At 31.7% G+C, this 25,743-nt stretch overlaps 1 protein-coding gene across 1 annotated transcript in view; it reads right to left on the reverse strand.

Annotated features, from left to right (window-relative positions):
• Positions 1-4,941, reverse strand: part of LOC140445887 (UNC93-like protein MFSD11) — a 58,193-nt gene extending 53,252 nt beyond the window's left edge. The window contains exon 1 of the mRNA XM_072538297.1: positions 4,611-4,941. Coding sequence (XP_072394398.1) covers positions 4,611-4,697 — 87 coding nt within the window. The 5' untranslated portion in view covers positions 4,698-4,941. The remainder of the gene's footprint in view (positions 1-4,610) is intronic.
• Positions 4,942-25,743: the final 20,802 nt, after the last annotated feature.

The raw sequence follows: 25,743 nt of genomic DNA on the forward strand, positions 1-25,743 counted from the left end.
ACATTTATGATCGATCATTAACCGAAACTCCCCATAACAGATTTTGAAGCAGTTAATGAGCGAAGTTGTAGGATACGAATAAAGACTCACTTCTCCAATATATCAATAATAAACGTTGACTGCCAAAGGAATCAACAAGATGAGGACACCAAAGTAGCTTTTTATCAATTTCTAGAACAAAAATATGACATAACACCAATATACCACCTATATAACACCAATTAAAATAGTCATATGTGACATATATATATATATATATATATATATATATATATATATATATATATATATATATATATATATATATCGGTTTCAAAACGTCTTGCGTCGTTGTCCGATGCCTAATTTCCACGAATTTCTATCATTCCATTGTTCTTCGGTCCAGTCTCGGGAGCTCATTGCCTTTGTTATTCCCTCCTTCCATGTTCTTTTTGGTCTTCCTCGTTTCTTACGATTTGGTGGTATCCATTTCATGGCGATTTTTGGTAGTTTTGTTTCTGGCATTCTTTGAACATGGCCATACCATATAAGTTGTTTCCTTTCTATGTCTGTTGCCAGTGATCCATCTACCCCCATCCGATTTCTTATTTCATCGTTTCTAATTCTGTCTGCTCTAGATATTCGAAGTGATCGTCTAAATACATCCATTTCTGTTGCTTCGAGTTTTCTTTTATTGCTTTCTGTTAGTCTCCATGTCTCTGTACCATAGGTTAAGCTGGTTTTTATGAGAGATTCATATATATTGTATTTTCGTCTTTTACCAATTTCTGAGCTCCAAAGAACTCCGTTAAGGCATCCAATTGTTCTACGGGCCTGGGTTATTCGTTTTCTAATTTCCCTATTGTCTGTGCCTGTGGTGTCGAAATCAATTCCTAGGTAGGTATATTCAGTGCAGAATGCAATTTCGGTTGTGTCCATCTGAATGTTGGATAGTTCTGCGCCTATTGGGAGATATTTTGTTTTTTGTGTATTGAGTTCTAAACCCCACTTCTTGTATTCTTCCTGTAGTTTTCTGGCCATATATGTCAGGTCTTCTTTATCGTTGGCTATAAGGACTTGATCGTCTGCAAACTGTAGGGTATATATTGTATTTTCGTCTGTGACACAAACGCAAAATTAGGAATTAAAAAAGAATACATCGGAAAATGGCCAATATCTTATTGACTTTATAGCCAGTAAAAACATGGTCATCAGTTCTATCATATTTACAAAAAACATACACAAAGTCATCTGGATATCTCCTGGCGGAAATGTTGTGACCCACATAGACCACATCTTGATAGAAAACCGATTAACAACAAGAATTTTGGATGTAAAAAGTAGACGAGGAGCATACTGCGTCTACGACCACCTACTAGTTCAGGTACACTTCAGGTACATATGTAGGATGTGCTGTCAGGCAAACGAGAATCATCCATGAAAAAAAATTCTAGATCTGGGAAATGTAAAAAAAAAAACCTGAAACTCAAAAGAAGTTTGAGTTTCGGGTCTTTTCAGTTTTCCCAATTTCCAATCACCAATTTTTCGGATTTGAAATGAGAGAATACTGGGAGACCAGTGTGACTTAATAAGTAAAACCACATTTACTGTAGCAAAGTAGATGCTAGAAACTAAAGACAGGAAAGATGACCAATGGTTTGCTCGTAAGTATAAGGTGAAACTGAAGAACGAAATGAAATGCTAAACAAATAGGTCTGTTATAAAAATAAACACAAAAAAGACTAAAATCCTAGTACAAAGCCGAACGGAGAGAGCAGCACGATCATACCTGAGAGTTGATAACTTAAAGAATGTAGATAGTTTTACCTATTTAGGTGTCAACATCACAAAGGGCAACATTGTCGATGCAGAACTTAACAGACTAATCATCCTAGCCAATACGACATACTTTGCTATGAATAGGATATTTAAACCACAAGACGTACATCAAAGCACTAAGATACGAATCTACAAAACCATAATCCGACCGATAGTGAGCTACTTATGGATGTGAAACTTGGATATTGACTCAAATCTGTAAACCACATGTACATCTTTGAAAGAAAGGTATTACTAGGGCCTATAAATGAGAACAATAGGTGGCTAATCAGATATAACTCTGGATTATATAATACACTTAGGTGCAAAAAAATCGATCCATGGGTATTATTTGCTTAAAAAAGAAAACGTTTGAAGATATTAGTTTTAAATCAGGTATATATGTAAAAGTATATGTTAGATTAAAATAATTTTTACAGATTATCCAAAAAAATCATTTATTTATAGAGACATACGCAAGAACTCAAAAATACAACAATATTCAAAACTTTCTGAAATTAAGAAAAACATTGATAATAAATCAATATCTAGTGTTTCTCCCTCGGGCCCTTATAACAGCTTGTATACGTCTAGGCATTGAGGTAATTAACCTCTGGATATCAAATTGATCCAATTGGTCCCATATTTCTTGAAGAGCCGCTGTAAGTTCAGCCAAGTTGTTTGGACGGGGTACTCGTGCTCGAAGACGTCTTCCCATCGTATCCCATAGATGTTCTATGGGATTGAAATCGGAACTGCAAGCTGGCCAGTTCATACGGACAATTCCCACTTCCTCTATATATTGGTTGACGATTCTAGCACGGTGAGGACGCGCGTTGTCGTCCATAAAAATACAATTAGGTCCAATGAAAGGAGCAAAAGGTACCACATGCCGATCGAAAATACTTGTTATGTATCTTGCAGCAGTCATAGAACCTCTATCTACAATAACTAAATCAGTATGGGCTTCTGAACTGATACCAGCAAAAACCATAACAGAGCCCCCCGATAACTTATTCTTTCCGCAATATTACATTCAAAATATCGCTCTCCGTGTCTTCTCCAAACCCTTTCTCGGCCGTCTGGTGACCTTAGCCAAAATCTGGACTCATCTGAGAACAATACATTGCTCCAATCTGCATCACTCCAGTTTTCATGTTCTCTTGCAAAAGCAAGGCGAGCTCTGCGATGTTCTATGGATAGTATTGGAGATAGGGCTGGTCTTCTGGATAATAAATTACCTTCTACAAGTCGTCGACGAACTGTCCATCTGCTTACATCCACATTTCTCACTTCGCTAAGACGATTTGCCAGTTCAACTGAAGTTAGATGCCGATTTCTCAAACATGATGAGACCAGAAATCGATCATGTCTTTCGGATGTTACTCTTCTACGACCTGATCCTGGTCTTCTTGTGAAGTTACTGGTCTCGCGAAAACGCCGAACTGCTCTTTGAACCGAAGATCGACTAACACCCAACATTTCAGCTGCATAATATTGGCTACGACCATCTTGAACCAAAGTCACCGCGCTTGAAGCATCTGTCGGAGTTAGAGACACTTTGAAAGGATAATTAAATAAAAATATAACACGTTTTGAAAATAAAATCACAACACTAGTATGGTTGTTGAATTAAAAACAACATTCAATAAATATCTACTTGCTTCAGACCCTTTTTGACAAAAACCTGAAATACCAATTTGTTTTAAGAAATATAAAAAGCAATATTAAAAATATTATTTTATTTCTCGTATACGAGGGTACACCTAAATTTACATACGTAATTTAATGTCTCCAAAGTTATACAACTTCAAATAAATAAGAAATAAGGAATGGATCGATTTTTTTGCACCTGAGTGTATATGAAGAACCAGTACCCTTTATCTCAGTATTTCCACTAAAGCGTTTTTAATGGACAGGCTATGTATTTAGGATTAAAGGCTTCCAAAAAAACTGTTGAATGCAAAAATGCAGGGAAAGAGACCTATTGGTAGACCGAGAAAGCGATGTATGGATGATGTAGATGAGGACGCAAGAAATCTCCTTGGTAGTCGATCGTGGAGGAGAATGCTATAGCAAGTAACGAATGGAGAGGTTTGCTGAGTGAAACCAGGGCTCGAATTTCGCTGTAGTTATAGGATGGATTTGTCAGTAAAGATCAGGATGTTATTCCAGATTACACATAAACAAAATTCCACGGATAGCATTCGCTATAAAATAGACAATAAAGAATAAATTGATAATGTTGTCAATATCTCCAAGAATTAACATATTTACAATATTTACATCAAGTCCTTGCATTTGGTATTTAATCTGTTACTTGTTTCTAGTATTTTACACATTTTTGGAAACAATGGAATTAATAATTTGAAACAAAGTTTCTAATGCCAATTAACAAATCTGGCGATCGGGTAAATGTTGAAATAGCTAAATTCTAATAGCTAATTCTTTGCATTCCGAAATATATATCTTCAGCTCCTCAAAACGCAATACTGTAAACTTGTGTACAGATTTTTACTTACCGTGTCTATTATGTAAATCCTTTTTTTAGGATTAAAAATTATATATAAAAAATTATATAAATCCTAAAAACCTTTTATTATATCAAGTTTACGTTTTGTCAAAGGTTTATAAGTTAATAAGTAAATAAATAAATATATAATTGATTTTTTATATCAAAGTTTTCATTCATAACTTAAATATCAGAAAAATGTTAAATTATACTACAAAAAAGTAAAAGGACCAGTTGCATCATTTAGGCTGTTTTGTACAATATGCCGTTTATTTCGGAGCTTTAAACAACACTGACTTACCTGTATATTAGACATAGTTTGAAAAGCTGTAAAAACCAGCATAAATGCTAGCCCTAGTAGCATAACATTTCTCAGACTTCGATCCATTATAAATAATTTCTGTCAACACACACCAGCACTATCAATCATTCACCAAAACAAAACTTTCACTATTCTGATCAATTAAGTCGACTGCCTGATAGGTACCATTTCCACCGTTTTTATTTTCTAAGCGATACTAAGATAAATTAATAACGAGATGTTATCTGTAGTGGGTATATGTTGTGTTTATTATGGTGGGAGTTTGTTGTGTTGTGGGTACCTTCGCTATAACTGTTTAACTGTAAGCTGGTCACAGTACAGAGCGCATATTTTACTTAAAGATAGTAAATTCCGGAAACGTGGTAGGCAGGTCCGTATTCGAGTAAATGATTTCTTACATTTCCGGGTAATTTAATCGTTCCTAAAAGTTTTTTCCTTTTGGAAAATATTGCAGAACCAGACTTTTCTCTTTATATATATATATATATATATATATATATATATATATATATATATATATAAATATATATATATATATATATATATATATATATATATATATATATATAATTATATATATATATATAATTATATATATACATATATATATATATATATATATATATATATATATATATATATATATATATATATATATATATATATATGTATTCAGCAGGTGAATGCAAAGGATTGATAAGTCAATTGTTGGCAAATGAAAAAAGTCAACTAATTCATTAGTTTATCCGAATATGTTTCCTTTTTTTATGTTTTAAAAGCATCCTCAGTTCTCTACAAAAAGTAATGGTTTACGATTTCTAAGTAAAAAATAACAAAGGTGAAGTTCATACTTACTCAACAATTTGTAGGTTTTTGTGATGCTATGAAAACTATAAGATTACTTAACAGTAAAACACAACAAACTAAGAGAAAGAAAAGAAACTGAATTAGCTACTGTTCGTTGATTTAATATTTAATTGTCAGGTGATTTTATTTTCACAGATGGCTTCATTAAGCTGTGTTGTTTGAGCTCTTGCATGGATGAAACAACACTAACGTATTGCATTCAGATATTTGCTGTTTTGTGACACGAGAGCGTCCTGGTTACACATGTGTATTGCCTTCCTACATGTGGTCCGTAGGGTTCAGTGAAGTACGCGATTGTCAAGGGCATATATATATATATATATATATATATATATATATATATATATATATATATATATATATACGAGAGAGAGAGAGAAAAGGAGTACGACCGTCAATCCAAAATAAACTAAGGTACACTCGAAGAGTGGTGGGTTTTAGAATATTCTCATGATCTTTCTAGTTCTTTACACAATAAAATAAACCTTAATGTTTTTTACTTAAGTTTTTATAATAACTTTTTTATATACATGTATGATTATCACATGTTCTTTTGCTGTGCTAATTTTGTTAATTTGTAAACTATACCTAGTTTCAATTAATTGTTTTTTACAACTTTAACTCTAAATCTCCAGTTTCGTAAGCTTTTTCATAGTTTTAACATCATTGACTGCTACATGTCTTTGTAAGGTAACACACATTTTTTAACTTCTCTATGGATGTTTGGTTTCATATTGTTCTTTTTAGATGAACTGATGATGCTTTCTGAGCAGAAAGCGAAACGTCTTCAATAAATAGATGAAGTAGCCACCTTCTTTGTCTTTTATTTCTCCACTTTGACCGAAAAACCCACCACTCTTCGAGTGTACCTTAGTTTATATATATATATATATATATATATATATATATATATATATATATATATATATATATATATATATAGATATATATATATATATATATATATATATATATATATATATATATTGATACGATTACGGTTTATAGAAAATAATTTATAAGTTATATACTACATAATATTAGATATTTGGTTGTTTTAAATAAGTTATATACTAGAGAATTTAATAAAAATATATTTATGTGAGGGTATTTTTAATAAATTAGCATATAATTAAGTGTAAAAAGTTGTATTTTAGTAATTATAATGTGGTAGATAGATTTAAGTGAGCCATGTGCCTAGGCAACCAAAAATACTCTCGAAATTTGACAGATATTTATACTCTGAAGTGACGTTTAAGAATATTTACGAATATAAAGTGGGTTATAATAATATATTGTTTGAAATGTGTATTTTATTAAATTAGAATGTTAAGTTACTAATTTAATTATATATTCTGATCTGAAAAGCCTAAATGTAAACAAAATTATTAATAGAAAAGAATGGAATTCTCTGGATCTCCGGAGATGGCCATGTTTGCGAAATGGTTTGTTCCAGAAAATTCAGACAAGTATTAAATAGAACAAATTGGAACATGATATCTTACGAGATGGTTCTAGAAATCCGAAAGATATAAATACCCGTGATTTGGATTCAAGATGGCAGTTTTTAGAAGTTTTTAGTCAGAAGTCAAGCAGTTTATTATGAAAGTTAGTTAGAATCAGTGAATCAAGTACAAATAGTCCAATAGTTTAATATAGTGAGTTAAATGAAGATTAAAAATTATGCATATAATTTAATGCACATTTATAATTATACACAAATAATTATTGAAGATAAAAAAGGTATATTGGAAGAAATTAAATTATATTATGGTTGGAGATTAGTATAAATCAACTTATAATAATTGGATATTGGTATATTGAAAAGAAGAATAAATATAAAAGCTGTTTGCTGGTTTGGTTGGTGGTGTATAAATGCTGGTGAAGAAAACTATATCTTAAATTGGTAGAAGCTGATAATTGAAAAAAGTAATTTCAAAAAAAACAAGGATAACAGAAGTACGAAGACTTTCAGTGGTGATTAGAATATATATAGTGGAAAACAGTTCATTTAGGCATTCAGTGAAAGAAAGGTACAAAATTTTGTTAATATAATTTAGTTAGTGTCATAACAATTTCAATTTTGAAGATAGTTTTGTTTAAATATTAGATTGTCTATAGAATTTAATTAGTTTTATAAGAATATCAATTTAAAGATAGTTTATTTTAAATTTACATTGACTAGGTTAGATATATATGTGTGTTTCATAATAGTTATAATAAAGATAATTTAAAAAAGTACTTACAAGCTAATTCTTTGAGAACCGCGATAAAAACCCTATATATTATATTATTAAAAATACTCATTGCTCATCATTCAAACAAAAAACACATCATAACAATTTGGCACCCAACGCGGTGGCTCTCTATTTAAAAGAATTAGTTTGGGAAGATAAGTGCTCTCATATAATTAAATTAATTATCAGTAGAAAGAAAAAGTATAGATTTTAATTTTAATTATATTTGAACAAGTAAAGTCTCAAAATGTCTCAAGGAAAGAAAGGTACAAGAAGCAAAAAGAATGAAGAAGATGTAGAAGTAGAAACACAACCTGTACAAGAGGAGATTTTAGTTCAAGTTCCACAAGATACTGCAGAAATGAATCCAGAAAGAGAGGAAAATGTCAATATGGCAGCTTTGATGTCATTAATGATGCAGATGAACAAGACAATGGAAGAGAATTCAAAAGAAATCAAAGAAGACATGAAAAAAATGGAACAGAAAATGGAAGAGAATACGAAAAAAATGGAAGAGAATTCAAAAGAAATCAAAGAAGACATAAAAAAATTGGAAGAGAATTCAAAAGAAGTCAAAGAAGACATGAAAAAAATGGAACAGAAATTGGAAGAGAATTATAGAAAATTAGAAAAGAAAATAGAAGATAATAATAATAAAATTGTAAAACAAATGGATAAAAAACTTGAAGCTGCAGAGAAAAAAGTAGCAAATGAAATAAAAAGTATACGGAATGACTACAAGAAAGGGAAAGACATAGGACATCAGATCCAAGTGGTCAGATACAATCTGACAATTCTAATAATCAAAATTTTGTGCAGTAAACTTTCTGAATTACAAGTTAGGCCATTGCTATTATGAAAAACCTTCTGAATTTATTTCTTTAGATGAAGATAAAATTATTGAATCTATTAATTTAATTTATATAAATGCTTTGGCCAAAAATAAAATGATTAAGATTATGATAGATACTGGTTCAGAAAGTACTTTAGTCTCGGAGAATTTTATTTTTAATACATTAAAACTATCAGATATAATAAAGATTCCAAAAATTAAAATTATTGGTGCAAATAATAAGAAGTTGGGTGAAATTGATAAACTAGCCAATTTTAAAATTAATATTCTTAATAAAGAAATTAATATGCAAGGATTTATTGTCAAGGATTTATGTGTTGATATATTAATGGGAAATGATGAATTGGAAAAGAAGAAAGTAAAGATAGATTTTGAAGAAAGAATGGTAACTTTGGAAGGGCAAATAATTAAATTTATGCAGAAAGATGAGGTAGAAGAAGGAATGTATTTTGATGATAGGGCTATGTCCCAAAAGAATGTAAAGAATAATTATTGTAGTGAATATTTAAGGAATGGAAATTTTAAGCAGATGGATGCCTACGAGGCGGAGTGCGTAAAATTGGAAACAAGGAATAATGAGTACATATTGAAGAATAATGTGATTTGTAAAGAAGAAGATATGATGAAAGTTTTAAATTGCCCTGAAGAATATAAATCAATAGTCATTTCCATATTGCAGCAACACAAGGGACTTGTCAATAAAGAAAATAGAATTGCACAAAATTATATCCATAGTATAAAAGGTAAAGAAGAAAAAGATTTTAAAACAAAATCATACCCAATACCATATAAATACAGAGAAGAAGTAAACAAAACAATTAATAATATGTTAGAAGATGGGATCATTGAGAAGGCAGACACACGTTTTATTAACCCCATAGTAGTAGTACGAAAAAGATCAGGTGAAATCAGGTTATGTTTGGATGCAAGGAATATCAACAAGATTACTGAAAAGCAATTTGAAGCACCAATGAGTATAGATGGAATATTAGGAAGAATTACAGGAATGTCATTTTTCACTAAAATCGATTTACAGCATAGTTTCTGGTTAATACCTTTAGAAAGAAAAAGTAGACAGTATACAGGATTTCAGATAGATGGAGTAGTATATCAATTCAAAGTAGTACCATTTGGACTTCAATCATCTTGCAGTGCTCTATGTAGATGTCTTCATGATATTTTGGATCAATATGAACATTTTGTAATTCACTACATTGATGATATATTAATTTTTTCTAAAACGGCTGAAGATCATGAGAAACACCTAAAAATTATAATAAATAGATTAGACAAAGTTGGACTAAAAATAAATCAAGAAAAATGTACATTTTTTCAAAAAGAAGTAATATATCTAGGTTATAAACTTAACACTAAGGGAATTGAAATGGATCCAGAACGGACACAAGTCATTCAGGAATATAAAACACCACACAATTTAAGAACTTTAAGAGGATTTATTGGAATAATTAATTATTATAAAAGGATGATACCAGATCTAAGTATAAAAGAAATTCCATTACTTGAACTACTGAGAAAAGGTGTAAAATGGAGATGGGATCAGAGAAGAGAACTAGCATTCCAAGAAATTAAAAACATTTTTCTGTCAAATTTGAAAATATACTATCCTGACTATACACAGCCATTCATACTAAGAACAGATGCATCAATAGAGAGATTATCAGGGGTATTATTACAAATACATGATGGGGTCGAATACCCAATACAATTCATTTCAAGAATTACAAAGCCACATGAAAAGGGTTACTCAGTTTCAGAATTAGAACTAGCAAGTATAATACACTGTGTCACAAAATTAAGATTTTATTTGTTGGGTAATGAATTTACAATAGAAACAGATCACCAAGCTTTAACGTCTATATTAAATAACAAATATGGAAACAGTAGAATACATCGGTGGAGTCTAATATTGAGTGAATACTCATTTGAAATCAAATACATTTCTGGAAAATCCAATATAGTGGCAGATGCTTTATCAAGGTTAGAAAATACATCACAAAAAGGGCAGCGAACAATAAAAATTGGATTAAATCAATTAGTAGACAGTACTGGATTATATTCTAGAGAAGAAATTATAAGAGATCAGATCAATTTGAGTGAAAAACAAAAAGTCCTTAAGAAAGATGGAGTTTATTATAAAATAATAAATGGCATAGAAGTATATGTAATAACTAGAACTTTAGCAAAGAAAATATTGAAAAATTTACATAACAATTATATGCATATTGGTTCAAGAAAGCTATGGATGCTATTTAGGGACAATTATTTTGCAAAGAATGACATAAGTATAGCAAAAGAAATTACTACCCAATGCCCAATATGTCAACTAAACAAAGAAAAGAATTTCAAAAACCAGAACACATATAAATCTAATGTTGTATATGAAAAACTAAATACAGTTTCCATGGATTTTCTTTCAAATTTAGTTCTCAGTCCAACAGGAAAAAAGCATATACTAGTGATAGTTGATTTATATACAAAATTTATTAAACTATATCCCTGCTCTAGAACAAATGTCAAAACATTAAAATTATATATTAATCAATTTTTCGAAGAAATAGGACCATTTAGAAATTGCATAATAGATAATGCTACATATTTTAACAACCAAAAATTTCGGACATTTTGTGAGAAAAAGGGAATCAACATTCATTTTACAAGTATCAGACATCCTCAGGCAAATCCTGCAGAAAGATATATTAAAGAAGTTATAAAATATTTAAGGATACTGTGCCAAAATCAACACGAAACTTGGCAGCAACATATACCACAAGTAGAGTATTTTTTAAATAATACACATAATTTGAATACAGAGGAAGTACCAGAATATTTAATGTTTGGCCATATAGGAAACAGAAAGTGGATTAGTGAATATAATCAGGATATGTTAGAACAAGTAATGCAGAAAGTGAATAACCGAATTAGGAGGAAAGCTGAAAAATATATCAGAAGACAAAATCGAAATATAAAAAAACCAATCACATTTAAAAAAGGAGACCTAGTGTTAATTCGTTCACTTAGAAAAAGTAATGTTAAAGAAAACCGTTGTAAGAAATTACAACCAATGTTTGAAGGTCCATATACAATTGAAAATCAGAATGGACTAAATAGTTATGTGTTAATAGATGCAGAGAACAGACTAAGAGGCATATTTCATATCAACGACATTTTTCAATATCATGAAGAGATTGAATAATGATTTCTATACCTTTAACACACATATAATAACACTAATAACTTACTGATATATCCATTTTATTCAATAGACTTGATTTGTTAAATGGTAGATGGTAGATTTCATTATTTTGAATCAATTTGACATCATACTTGTTGAATTTTGTATATATGGAAATTAATTTGTACCCTAAAAATCATAATTTGGGGTTAGACACAAATTGATACTATAATTGCTATAAAAATGTCTTTCTAATATAATAAAGTAAAAAAAAAAAACTTAAAAAAACTTACCAATTTATATTGATGAAAGTTATTTTGAATGGAAATAATTCCTAGATTTTGTCTATAAACAAACAGAACACCATATCGATTATATTTTAATTAAGGTTATATTTTATTCTCTGATATCGCATCCATTGCTCCATTTGACATGACAGTTTGACCATAGAATAGCCGAACTGTGCTCCGTTGTTCTCTGTTTTGACATAGACAGCGAACAGGGATGTATTTAACACATTTTAAATAAAAAAAAAAAAAATTGATTTATTAAATTTAATAAGGTATGAGAAAATTAATATTTAAAAAAATAATAAGTAAATTATTTATTTTAAATATTATTTTGGGGTATTGATACGATTACGGTTTATAGAAAATAATTTATAAGTTATATACTACATAATATTAGATATTTGGTTGTTAGTTTACTAGAGAATTTAATAAAAATATATTTATGTGAGGGTATTTTTAATAAATTAGCATATAATTAAGTGTAAAAAGTTGTATTTTAGTAATTATAATGTGGTAGATAGATTTAAGTGAGCCATGTGCCTAGGCAACCAAAAATACTCTCGAAATTTGACAGATATTTATACTCTGAAGTGACGTTTAAGAATATTTACGAATATAAAGTGGGTTATAATAATATATTGTTTGAAATGTGTATTTTATTAAATTAGAATGTTAAGTTACTAATTTAATTATATATTCTGATCTGAAAAGCCTAAATGTAAACAAAATTATTAATAGAAAAGAATGGAATTCTCTGGATCTCCGGAGATGGCCATGTTTGCGAAATGGTTTGTTCCAGAAAATTCAGACAAGTATTAAATAGAACAAATTGGAACATGATATCTTACGAGATGGTTCTAGAAATCCGAAAGATATAAATACCCGTGATTTGGATTCAAGATGGCAGTTTTTAGAAGTTTTTAGTCAGAAGTCAAGCAGTTTATTATGAAAGTTAGTTAGAATCAGTGAATCAAGTACAAATAGTCCAATAGTTTAATATAGTGAGTTAAATGAAGATTAAAAATTATGCATATAATTTAATGCACATTTATAATTATACACAAATAATTATTGAAGATAAAAAAGGTATATTGGAAGAAATTAAATTATATTATGGTTGGAGATTAGTATAAATCAACTTATAATAATTGGATATTGGTATATTGAAAAGAAGAATAAATATAAAAGCTGTTTGCTGGTTTGGTTGGTGGTGTATAAATGCTGGTGAAGAAAACTATATCTTAAATTGGTAGAAGCTGATAATTGAAAAAAGTAATTTCAAAAAAAAACAAGGATAACAGAAGTACGAAGACTTTCAGTGGTGATTAGAATATATATAGTGGAAAACAGTTCATTTAGGCATTCAGTGAAAGAAAGGTACAAAATTTTGTTAATATAATTTAGTTAGTGTCATAACAATTTCAATTTTGAAGATAGTTTTGTTTAAATTTTAGATTGTCTATAGAATTTAATTAGTTTTATAAGAATATCAATTTAAAGATAGTTTATTTTAAATTTACATTGACTAGGTTAGATATATATGTGTGTTTCATAATAGTTATAATAAAGATAATTTAAAAAAGTACTTACAAGCTAATTCTTTGAGAACCGCGATAAAAACCCTATATATTATATTATTAAAAATACTCATTGCTCATCATTCAAACAAAAAACACATCATAACAATATATATATATATATATAATTAATATTAAACTCAACAGGCTACCGGCTTGAACCGCGTCGATTATCACTGTGCCGAGCTTTCCACATCCTCTCTGATGTCTTTCTTGGGGCTTCCGAGATATATGAAGCCCCCACAAAGCGGACACCGCTTATACACCGATATACCGACGATGGGGGCGTGGTTTGGGTGAAGGCTGGCGTGGGGGTTGGCGTGAATATTTCTGACGGCAGAATTTTGATTGGAGGGTGGAACGGACGATATTTTCTTTATGAGAGGTCTCATCATGATGCTGTCATCTCTTTTATTAAGACAATTTGGCCAATGAAAAGAGGAAGAAGAAGAAGAAGAGTGGGGGACACTGAGATCATAAAAATCTAAAGAGGAGTTAGACAAGGTTGTATACTCTCGCCATTATTATTAAACCTGTACTCAGGGGAGATATTTGCACGAGCTCTGGATAAGGCACAAGAGGGTATTAAAATGAACGGGAGAATTGTTAATAACATCCGATATGCCGATATATTAATAGGGATAGTGAGCGAGGGTAAAAAATATGCTCTTAAAATAAATGCAAAAAACAAACCAAGGGTAATCACGAAAAAAATACTTCAAATATAAACATACTAGTAAATGACAAACTAATTGAACAAGTTAAAAAGTTTAAATATCTAGGATGCTGGGTACATAAGACCTTAGGCTGAGAACAAGAAGTCAAATATAGAATAGAACAGACCAGAAAAGCATTTCTAAAAATGAAACAATTTTTCACCAACCGAGATCTTGATCTAACTCGACGATATCGCATGATAAAATGCTATATAGACAGTATCCTACTACATAGCATAGAAATAATAATGCTGGACGCTGATAATTAGCTCGTTACGATGCGACACCTGGAAAACTTTGAGTTGTAGATATTTCGCCGCATTCTAGAAATTCCATGGACTGAACATGTTAGAAATTAAGAAGTTTTAGGACTTGTTCGTATGAATAGAGATCGTGAACTTGTAGAAATTATTGAAAAACGGAAAGCATCTTTTCTTGGACCTATATTAAGACACTAGAGATATAACTAAAGAGAGAGACAGAGAAAGAGAGAGAGAGAGAGAGAGTTGATAAAAAGAAGAGGAATCGTTTTATATCAAAAATTTTATAACGTTATTCTGATAGTAAGGCAAGAACAGAAAATGCCTAGGGAATGGACTGGAAGTCTTGTAATACCCATATATAAAAAGGGATATAAAGAACAATTAAATAAGTTAAATTAAATTGATTGTGAGTAAGTCTAATTTATTATTTCTTTTACCTTTTAACAATTTCTAAACTTAGATAAGGAGACCCCGTATCACCGTTGCTATTCAATTTGGATTTAGAATAAGCAATAAGTAAAATATTGTTGGCCTTTGCTAATAATCTAGATGTAGAGAGAGGTATTTTTACAACTCGATGAGGAAACATTTAGTCTGAGTATTCGAATAAATGAAGAGAAGGCGAAATACATGCTAGTAACCAAAAATCCAAGACCAAGAATAAGACAGAACATAACTATTAATGACCATAACTTTGAGTATTAAAAGAGTTTAAATATCTGGAGGCAGTAATCACAGATGACAACCACATAGAAAAAGAGATCTCAGCAAGGATAGCTGCGGGGAATAGATCATTATGTATACTCCTTATCATCATGATCTAAGCTGCTTAAAAGAAAATCTAAATTAATACTGTACAAGTCAATTATTTGCTCAGTTGTTACATATGGAAGTGAAACATGGACTATACATCAGCGGGAAATAAATAAGCTGCTGGTATTTGAAAGGAAAGTACTCAGAATAATATTCAAATATTATTCTGAGACCTCAAAGAGATGAATCGGCAGGAGAGCGGAGAAGGCGCCGCAATGCTGAATTGGTGACTCTGTATGGCACCGAAAACATCATCAGATATATAAAAGCTAACCGGATAAGATGGGTAGACCATGTGATAAGATCAGAGGAAGGCAGAGTGCTAAAGACCCTGTTTCTTGAGAGACCAGACGGTAGAGGATCAGTAGGTCGTCCCAGAAAAAGATGGAAGGATGATGTTGAAGCCGATTTATCTATAATTGGGGTGCAATGGGAAATGAAAGCGCAAGATCGTAGAAGATGGAGGGCTATAGTGAATGCGGCGAAGACTTACCCCAAGTTGTGAAGCCAGTAAAGAAAGAAAGAAAGAAAGATATAACTTCCTTCAACTAATAATGGAAGGAAAAGTATAAGGAAAGCGTGGTTCTGGCAGACGACAAATGACAAGACTAGACCTTCAAACCTTAATAAGAAAAGCACAAGATAAAAATGAATTTGCAGAAGTCAGCGCCATCCACCATTAGAGATGGCACCTAAAGGATATTTTTTCTGTTATTCTCCGTTCATAAATTGTTGAGAGCACGAAATGTGCCTCAAACTCATAAAACGGTCGTAAACCATAGGCGTTCCTGAGGTGTTTATTCATTAAATAATAATATAATATTTTTTAATACTGTTATATATATATATATATATATATATATATATATATATATATATATATATAATATTATTAATATTTTAATACTAATATATTTAGCAAAAAAACAATTAAATCTTTCACGGCTAATATTATGTAATTATATTATATTAATAAAAATAAGAATTTAACCATTAACAATTTTTTAAATAAGAATACCTTATCTCTTTTAATATTTCAATACTAATCTTCGCGTTTAATCACTTTACTAGAAAACCTGGAATTCATATCCGAAGGTACTATTTGTTGCAAGATAATTAGGATGGAATTCCCCAGATTTTTAATAGTGTAATAGGTATGCTTTGGCCACGTGCCTCGTTTGTTCAGTTTATATTCGAAACTTAACTTAAAAGGGTGAAGTTGATATACGTACCTTTCGCTCGTCCTCGTTTTGTTGGATTGTTTGTGATGGCTTCATCATCAACATCATCAAGTTTTACACCGGTACTGTTGCGTACAGTCAGTAAGTCTGTCTATTCACCAAGAGAGAAGACTATTGTCCTGAATGTTCACGATGCTCTGGTTTCTCAGAATCCCACAAACACTGTTCGCAACATAGTCGAAAGTTGTGCCAACATGACTGGCGTAGGAGAGTCAACTATATATAGGTTCCTATCAGAAAGAAAAAAACACGGTATAGCTAACCCAAACACAAACGAACACTTAAAGAGAGGGAAAAAGCCTATTGAAATTGATGAATTTGCCAAAAATGGTATTCGAAGGAAAATTCATGGATTTTTTTTCAAAAAAGAAATACCAAACCTAAACAAAATTTTACAAGAAGTCAGAGACGACCCGGATTTGCCTCATATCGGACGAACTAAATTGTGGCAAGTTTTAAAAGAATTAAATTTCCGGTGGGAGAAATCAGACCGAAAATCACTTTTGATTGACCGGGTGGAGATAATATGTTGGAGAATAAATTATCTAAGATCCATACGAAAATCAGGGCTGAAGGAAGGCCCATCTTCTACCAGGATGAAACGTGGGTAAACTCAGGTCATACTCTAAAAAAAATTTGGTCAGATAAAAATATATTAAGCTCCAGGCAAGCCTTTATGGAAGGTTGGTCTACTGGTATCTCCCCACCTTCTGGTAAAGGCAGTAGATTAATTATTTCTCACATTGGCAGTGAAAAAGGATTTGTTAAGCATGGTTTGTTGGAATTTCAATCCAAAAGCACAAAAGACCATCACGAGGAGATGACAGCTGATGTTTTCGAAGAGTATTGAGCAGATGATTGAACACATACCACCAAATTCAATTATAGTATTAGATAATGCACCTTATCATTCACGACTAGTACAAAGACTTCCAACGACTGCGTGGAAGAAACAGGATATTCTTGACTGGCTGCGGAATAAGTATCTGCCTTACGAAGATGGAATGGTAAAAGCAGAACTTCTAAAAATTGCCCGGCAACACAAATCTAAGTCTAAGTTGTAGTCTTAAATTCTCATATTCGTACAATAAACTTCTTTTTGTTATTAAAGTTTCCTATATATTGAATTTTCTTTTTTTATTCCATAAAGTGCCATTAGGACAGAATATTGCGTTTATCGCAAAGTTGACGAACGTGTGGTTATTAAATAATACCATAATAACAGGTATAACGCAGGATTTCTAGTTATGTTCCTATTATTTCATCTGCAACTGTTGTATATGTATATTGTTTTTAAAACAGCAAAGGGTTAAAATTTACTTGTTATGAGCGACAGCAATTTAATGTAAGTTTTAATTGGAACGTCAGCTGCATTTATTACTTTTGGGTTAAACTAACTTCTAGGATTGGGATTAGTACACCGTAAATTACGGTTGAAATTTCTAGGTAATACGAGGACTGATTGGCAAGTTATGTTTGGTGTGGTATGCAAATGTTGGTGTAAGTAGAAAGAAACTTTTATTATAGAGCCGTATTTCATAAAAGCAATTGAATATAGTAAATGACTGTTAACATATATACAATATATAACGAATATAGTAAATGACCCAACGAACTTCGTACCGCCTTAGAATTAAATAATGTGTCAAAGTTCAATAACTAAAAATTAACAGAAAACCAAAAACGATACTCAAAAAAATTATGTATGAAAATAGTTGAATCAATTTAATGCTTTCTGATAAACAATGCGGTGTACGTAAATATACAACGATGACAGTTTTCTGACGCCAATAATTGCCCATACGCGAAACAAGAAAACTTTAAGTTATTTCCTTAAACTTCCAACGGTTTGCCTTGCGATTTGTTTATCGTCATTTCAAAAGCCAAACGCAAGGGAAATTGTAGACTCTTAAAATCAAATGTTAAGTCCGTTAAAGTCATCGGTATACGCGGGATCAAGACATCCTCTCCTTTTTATTTTTCCTTGATGATCATTGCCTCAATGACCTTATTAATTTTAATTTCTTCTAAAGCTGTTCGTTAACACGTACTTTTGCTCGCTGTTTATAGTATAAATTTGATATGATCCAGAGATCGTTGTAGTCAATCTTCTTTGATTTCAGGACATTCATTAATTGTTGTCTTTATCGAATGCTTTATTATAGTCAATAAAAAATGCGTATATATCTTGATTGACGTCCAGGCATCTTTGTATCAGTATATTAAGTAAAAAAAGAGCTTCCGCGTTCCTAGGCCTTTGCGGAAACCAAATTGTGTATCGTTAATGTCTATGTCCAGTTTGTGATATATTCGGTAATGGATGACTTTTAGTAGTAACTTTAGCACATGAGACATCAAGCTAATGGTGCGGTAGTTTCTGCATTCTCTTGCATTTTTCTTTTTGGGAAAACAAATAAATATCGACGTTAACCACTCTTTGGGTAATACGCCTGAACTATAAATTTGATTCAAGAGTGTCACTAAAACATCAATGTGCTTCTCATCTAGAATTTTTACGATTTCTATGGGAAGCATGTGAGGTCCAGGGCTTTTCCCACTCTTCATTGTTTTTAATGCGTGTAATATTTCTTCTTTTGTAATATACGGACATATTTCTTCTGACATAAGTTCTATGTGTTCCAGATCTCCCCTTTCATCATTGAACAATTCGTCGATATATTCTGCCCGTCTTTGTACTTTCTCGTCCGTATGTGTTATAGCAGAATTGCACGAGTGGGATTTTGTTTTCTTAGTCCTGCCAGTTCTTTAACTTTCTTGTGTAGGTTAAACAGATCATATTTATTTTGAAGGTATTCGATCTCTTTACATTTCTCTTCAAAGTATTTTTCTTTTGCCTGCTTTATCATCTTCCTCATCTCCTGGTTTATCTTTCTGTATTTATTGATGTCTTTGTTTTTAAATTGTCTCCGTTGTTCTATCATATCGAGTATCTCGTCATTCATCCATTCTTCTTTTCTCCTTGCGGAAGTCTTTAGTATTTCTTTACAGGGTTCCAGTAGACAACGTTTTAGTCGATCCCAGTACTCGTCAATATCATTGGTGTGTTCAATTTGCTGCAGTTCATGTTGGAGGCATTCTTTTACTTTAGGTTCCATAAGTTTTCTTGTGTCTATTGTAGGGATTATTTGATGTCTTAATATTTTTAAGGGTGAGTGTAATCTTGGCGATAAGTGGATTGTGATCTGAGGCCACGTCTGATCCAAGATATGCTTTCACGGCTTTAACAGCATTACGGTATCTTTCATTCTGTAGCATGACTGTAGCAGCTTCAGTGGTTCTGCTCTTTTCCTGTTTCGCTATTTTGTCCTTCAGTGACTCAATTTCTTCCTGACTATAGTTGACTACGTCATCCTGGTTTATAACTGTTCCAACTGATTTTAACGAAAACAACTTTCCTGGTCACTCAGCCAATTATGGTTGTTTTGTATAAAACTTAATGAGGTCGCTGGTTAAATGATAATCGATAAATAATAATAACGAAAAAATGAAATAATTTGTTTGTAAATCAATTAGCGAAAAATAGCAAATATAACGGTCATTAAATTAGGAAATTAACTGGTCTTACTCATTATTAATGTTTGTACAAAGAATATAGACTTACCCTTTGAAGTATTGTAGTCGTAGCCAAGGAAATCTCGTTGGTACCGCGTCGGGGCGCCGGCCGACGCTGCTCTATGGCACGAGAGCCAACAAACTGGGTGTGTTTCGTTCGCTGTCTGGGGATGAAGTGTTTTTAGATTGCAGGTCAGAAAAGAATCTTTTGGCCGTTGGGTAGAAGAGGGTACATCAATAAATCACCCTATTGTATTGTAATTGAGACCGTAATACGAAACCGTACACTTGTGTGCATATTTGTGACACAGAATACAAAGGAAGTCAAATTCTCCGCACTTATAACATAATAGATGAGACAACCAGTTTTTACAGGAAGCAATATATTTACCAAAGTCGTTAGGATACATAACATTATATTAGATCACATTACAGTACCGTAACAGAAATATTAATAGTAAAAATATGAAAAGAAATAGTATATACTTTCCCAAACAATGATTATTGAACTGTTGCGCAGTATGTCCGAAAAAACACGCTGGAATAAGATCCTCTTTCGAGTCTGTAAAGTAACAGAAATCTGTAGGTAATGTGATCAATTCTGTCGAGGCGTCAATAGCGACTTATGGTCCTTCCCGGAATATCAAGAAAGTAAATTCTACCAGATCCAAGACTCAAAACTACAGGTTCGGTCGTACCAAAACCTAGAAATGTACGAAAAAGTTAAATAACCGGAGCAGATCAGAGGGCATTATAGTGATAAATCGTTGTGCACTTATCTTAAGTGTTTTGTAGAACGACGTTGGAAAACATGTTTCTAGATCAATATGTCACCGAGAGGCCCAAAAAATTAGGATTTGGTACTTACAAAGTAAGTTACAGCTGAAAAAATCAGTATGAACTTTCTTTTGAAAAATTTCATTTTGTTTTAGACTAAGGAAAAGCCACTTATAACATTGAAGTGTGTGTTGGAGATACTAGCAGTCGCGTTATTCGCAGAATAAATTAAGCTTTTCATTCCGTCTCAAGAAAAAAGTTAAGTTTCCTACGTCTGTTGTTATTTTAGGCTGCATGTCGTCTAAAAGTGTGGGAAAGTTGCATTTTCTCGATGGGATTGTAAATGCGGACAAATACTAGAAAGTTTTTAGAGGAATCTCTTTTACCGATCATGGAACAAAGTTTAACATCAGCGGAAGATTTTGTCTTCCAATAGGACGGCGCAGGTTGCCATACCTTAAGAGTTTAAAATGGATTGAAGACCATGGTATACCAGTTCTGGAATGAACTCACCGATACAGTCCTCACTTGTCCCCGATAGAAACTTGTGGCGTGAAATAAAAAAAAACATTGAGAAAATATCCTGCCAGGTTCGTAGTTTTTTCGCATTTTTTTGTTAATATTACATATTCTATGCGTTTTTTGTATTTCTTGTTATTCTGTTTAATTAATCGTTTTTAATAATTTAAAAAATATTTTCCGAATATGGAAATCCAAAAATGTGGTTCGACAAATTAAAACTTTTAAAGTTTACGCTGGACCTAACATTGGGCCAACTGACATGGGAAGGGGCTCATAGTCGCCTTTTAGTAGGGATCAATGAATAAACGTTTACCGAGCAGAGCTGCAAGATCGTGTCCCTTCCTTACTAACTCATCCATCGGGCGACTCGGTTCACTCGCGAATTCCAATTCAAGGATTCTGACTAGATGTTGAAGCCAAGGTATTCACTGAACTACCTAAAATGAAATGAGTTCGCCAGCCTGCTAAACTATCGAGCGGATTTATGAAGTTTTTTTTTTACAAAAACACATTATTATTTTATATATTTATTTAGCTAAAAAACATTCTACAGAAATCGTCTTATTAAAGTTTTTAATAATTCATTTCCTATAATAATGCACAATTAAAAATAATAAAATTAGATACATATGTATAAATAATCTGAAATAAATATTTATAAACTATAATTTAAAATATATATATTATGTTTAATAAGTCTTGAAACTAGGTTTCCACTCAATCTTAATAGTTACAATAAGATGCCACATTAGTATTTATTTGCTTCTGAATCTGAAGTATCTATAAATTGGTCTCAAAGCGTCCTGAGTAAGTAATGAGTGGCTAGAAAGCTGGTAAAGGCGGTAAACACTTGAAGAAATAATGAGTTAGAAAAGTAAGTGACAATTACTATGGCATACTAAGGTATTAAATATTCCGCTTGTGATTGGCTGTATAGGTCTGTGAAAAAAGTATTAAAAAGTTTTTCCAAACATTGCAGTTGGACGCAATAGCAAAAATGTTAATGTTGTAAAAGGCTGATAAGACTTATTTGGTAGAGGCGCCACATGTTGTCTTATGGCAAAAAGGTAAAGTCTATTCTGCTCATTTCTATCCCTTTTCAAGGTCACGCTTATACGGCTGAACGGATCAAAACGTATGAGGTATAGAAAAACCAATCATGCTTCAAGGACCTTTAGCTTATAGTGCCTAAAAACCTTATCGAACAGGAACATAAGAGGAGCGAGGAGTGCGAGGAAAACGGGGTAGAACGAACAAAAAATTAAACATTGCGTCATGTCAAACGGAAATTAAGCCTATAGTACCCACACGGCTTAACGTATAGGGACGTGCGACGTGTCACGGTATAGCATTTAACGAATAGAATGCAATGGTACATAAGCAAACATGACGTCATGCCAAAAGGATCTTAGGCAATTACAAAATCCGGAAAAATCACAACTGTTGTGAATACATGATGTCCATTCTGACTTATAATTTAAGAAAAACTATTGAAGGTATCATGCTTCAGTTTTTTGGATTCCCAAGGAGTAATCGCGACTGGTTTTCTGAACAAGCACAGAACTAAAACTGGAAATTACTAGCTGACGTTACTGATCACTATACGAAAAACAATATGGGGAGAAAATGCGGAAAGCTGTCTCAAAGATACTTTGTTTTTACAGGACAACGCCCCTGTACACAAATTGTATATTGCCAAGAAAAAAAATCGCGATTTATCGTTCGTATTACTCGAACGCTCTCCTTATTTACTAGATCTAGCTCCATCCGATTATTATTTCTTTCTTCAACCGAAAATAAGTCCAAAACATCCAATGAAGAGGTGGCAAGCACTGGAGTAGTGGGCTAAGAATTCTTCAATACATCCTCACCTCACACGTTCAGGAAACAAAACGGCGTAAGATATATACGAGTAAAATGATAACGCGGTTCTTTGACGACGAGATGCTATTTTAACAAAGAATCGTAGAAGATTTAAACTATTAGATTCCTACCAGTCCAGACGACGGAAATATTGCATTTGCTAAAATTCTATTTCCACTGTCTAAAAAATATGAAAAAAAAAATTGATGAAAATCAATCGAGGTCGAAATTAGTTTTTCACTAAGCGACAAGACAAAAATATATATGTGTATGTTATGTGAAACTTATGAGAAACAAATATTTCCTTCTGGCAGATTTGATGAGATTTTAGAAAAAAAAATCGGTTGCCTGTAAAGTTGGTTTTACGGGCGAAGATTTTACGTGACAACGTCTTTTTCTCGGTAGAATATTTATTGATATGAATATTATTAAATTGCACAATAGGAACAAGGAATTGAATGAAAATAAGAATTGCACAAATTTTAACTATAGAAATATATTTTGTTTACTAAAACATTGTACATGTAAACTTAAACTTAACTAATTTCTATTTGAGTGATTTTGTTGAGGATAGGACGATGATAGGAGAAATAGCATCGCACCAGCGGACCGATCATGTTTGAGTGGGAGAGAGACGCAAGGCATTCGCCGGTCCGGCGGGCCTCTCTCTCGTTCGGTGACTCATCGTAACAGACGTGAGCGGGCGTTACACTTTTTCATGAGTGACTCCGAGCCACAACCTAATTTAAGACGTTGTCACGTCAAAAAAAAAAGAATTATATATTATGCCAATCTGTTTGCGTATGTACCTTGGACCTACATCAAGCCAGATGATCAAATACTTACAAACTGTCGGAGAAGTTTGAACGAGAAAATAACAAATAGTTTTTTTGAGACTGTACTAGCATGACTATGGTAACTAGGAAAAGTCTGTTCCTGTCGCGCATTGGGAGTCAGAGATCTAAATACACATTTTAATAATGTTCTCATATTTATGAATAGCAGTGATGTCTTATGATTATGACTTGTAAATATAAAAAATACCTCTCGTGGAACCTTATTGACTTCAGTTATAAGAAAAACAGTACAAGTAAATTATGGCATCTTATTATACAATACCAATGTTTAAGTCATTGCCACAAGTAGGTTTTAAATATCTACTACAAGAAAATTTAATTCATAAAGATAGATTTCTTAAAAATTTGTTATGTTGTTCAACAACACATAATTACATTAATTGAACAACATACAAATTAACAAAATGCAATAATTTTTTAGTTTCCAATTAGTTTCCTTGTAGTATAAAATGCAATTGTAATTTTAGTCAACTTTTATGAGAAACGACTTACAACAAAAAAGATAGAGCGATCTTAAGGTAATTAACGCATTGGTGAATGTTTGCGTAGAAAATTTGGCAATTTGCTCTATCGAAGTTGCAAGAAAACTTGACTGAAATACAAACATCTTTTAGTAGTGTATAACAAATAATATATATAACAAATGTTGTTTGATATATTATTGCATTATTAGTAACAATTAAATAGATACTAACATTTTTCTTTATAAGAATTTAAGATTTAGATTTGGCTAGCTATACATTTATGTTCCCAAAATTTGTGGACAAGATTTATTAAGTCATATAAATTCGTCCGACGTGGCAAAAGTTAAGTACTTCTACAAGAAGCAGTAGGTTTTTTTAATACTGTATGCAACAAAAGTCTTGATAAACTTGCAGTGATGGAATATAGGAAATTGTTTATTTTTAACTAAGAGCAATTTTTGGCTAGTTTATGCATTGGATTTGCATTATTAATAGAATCTTCAAATGGAAATTTATGACCAAAACCGGTGTGATTTCATCTAATAACTCTCATTTTGCATAAACAGAAGGATTAAGCAAAGTAAATAATTATTTAAAAGTTACTATTTTAATAGGTGAATTTCAAGGTATGAACAGGTGAACTAATATTTGCAAGTAAATAAGATTAAGAAAACATGAAGACAGATAAAAGAAATGAAAAAAATTTCCACAGTCGTCGATCTCAACCATCAAATAAAATGTGGAACGGTCAAAAAGAAGCAGAGAAAATTAATCTATAGCATCTCATCGTATAGAGAGAGTTTCTAAAATATTTTCTTATAGCATTTCTATCATATTTACTATATTAAATGAGAATTAACCACAATTTTAATTGAAAATACGTTCAGTTACCACTTTGAAAGTTGAAACGTCAATATAAAAAAGTCCAATGGTAAATTAAAAGACTACCCATATCGATAGAGCAGATAAAAGTTTTCTTAACCAACATTACAAACAGTTCACGCCT

This window comes from Diabrotica undecimpunctata, chromosome 7 (genome assembly GCF_040954645.1).
Source record: "Diabrotica undecimpunctata isolate CICGRU chromosome 7, icDiaUnde3, whole genome shotgun sequence".
NCBI classification, from domain to species: domain Eukaryota; kingdom Metazoa; phylum Arthropoda; class Insecta; order Coleoptera; family Chrysomelidae; genus Diabrotica; species Diabrotica undecimpunctata.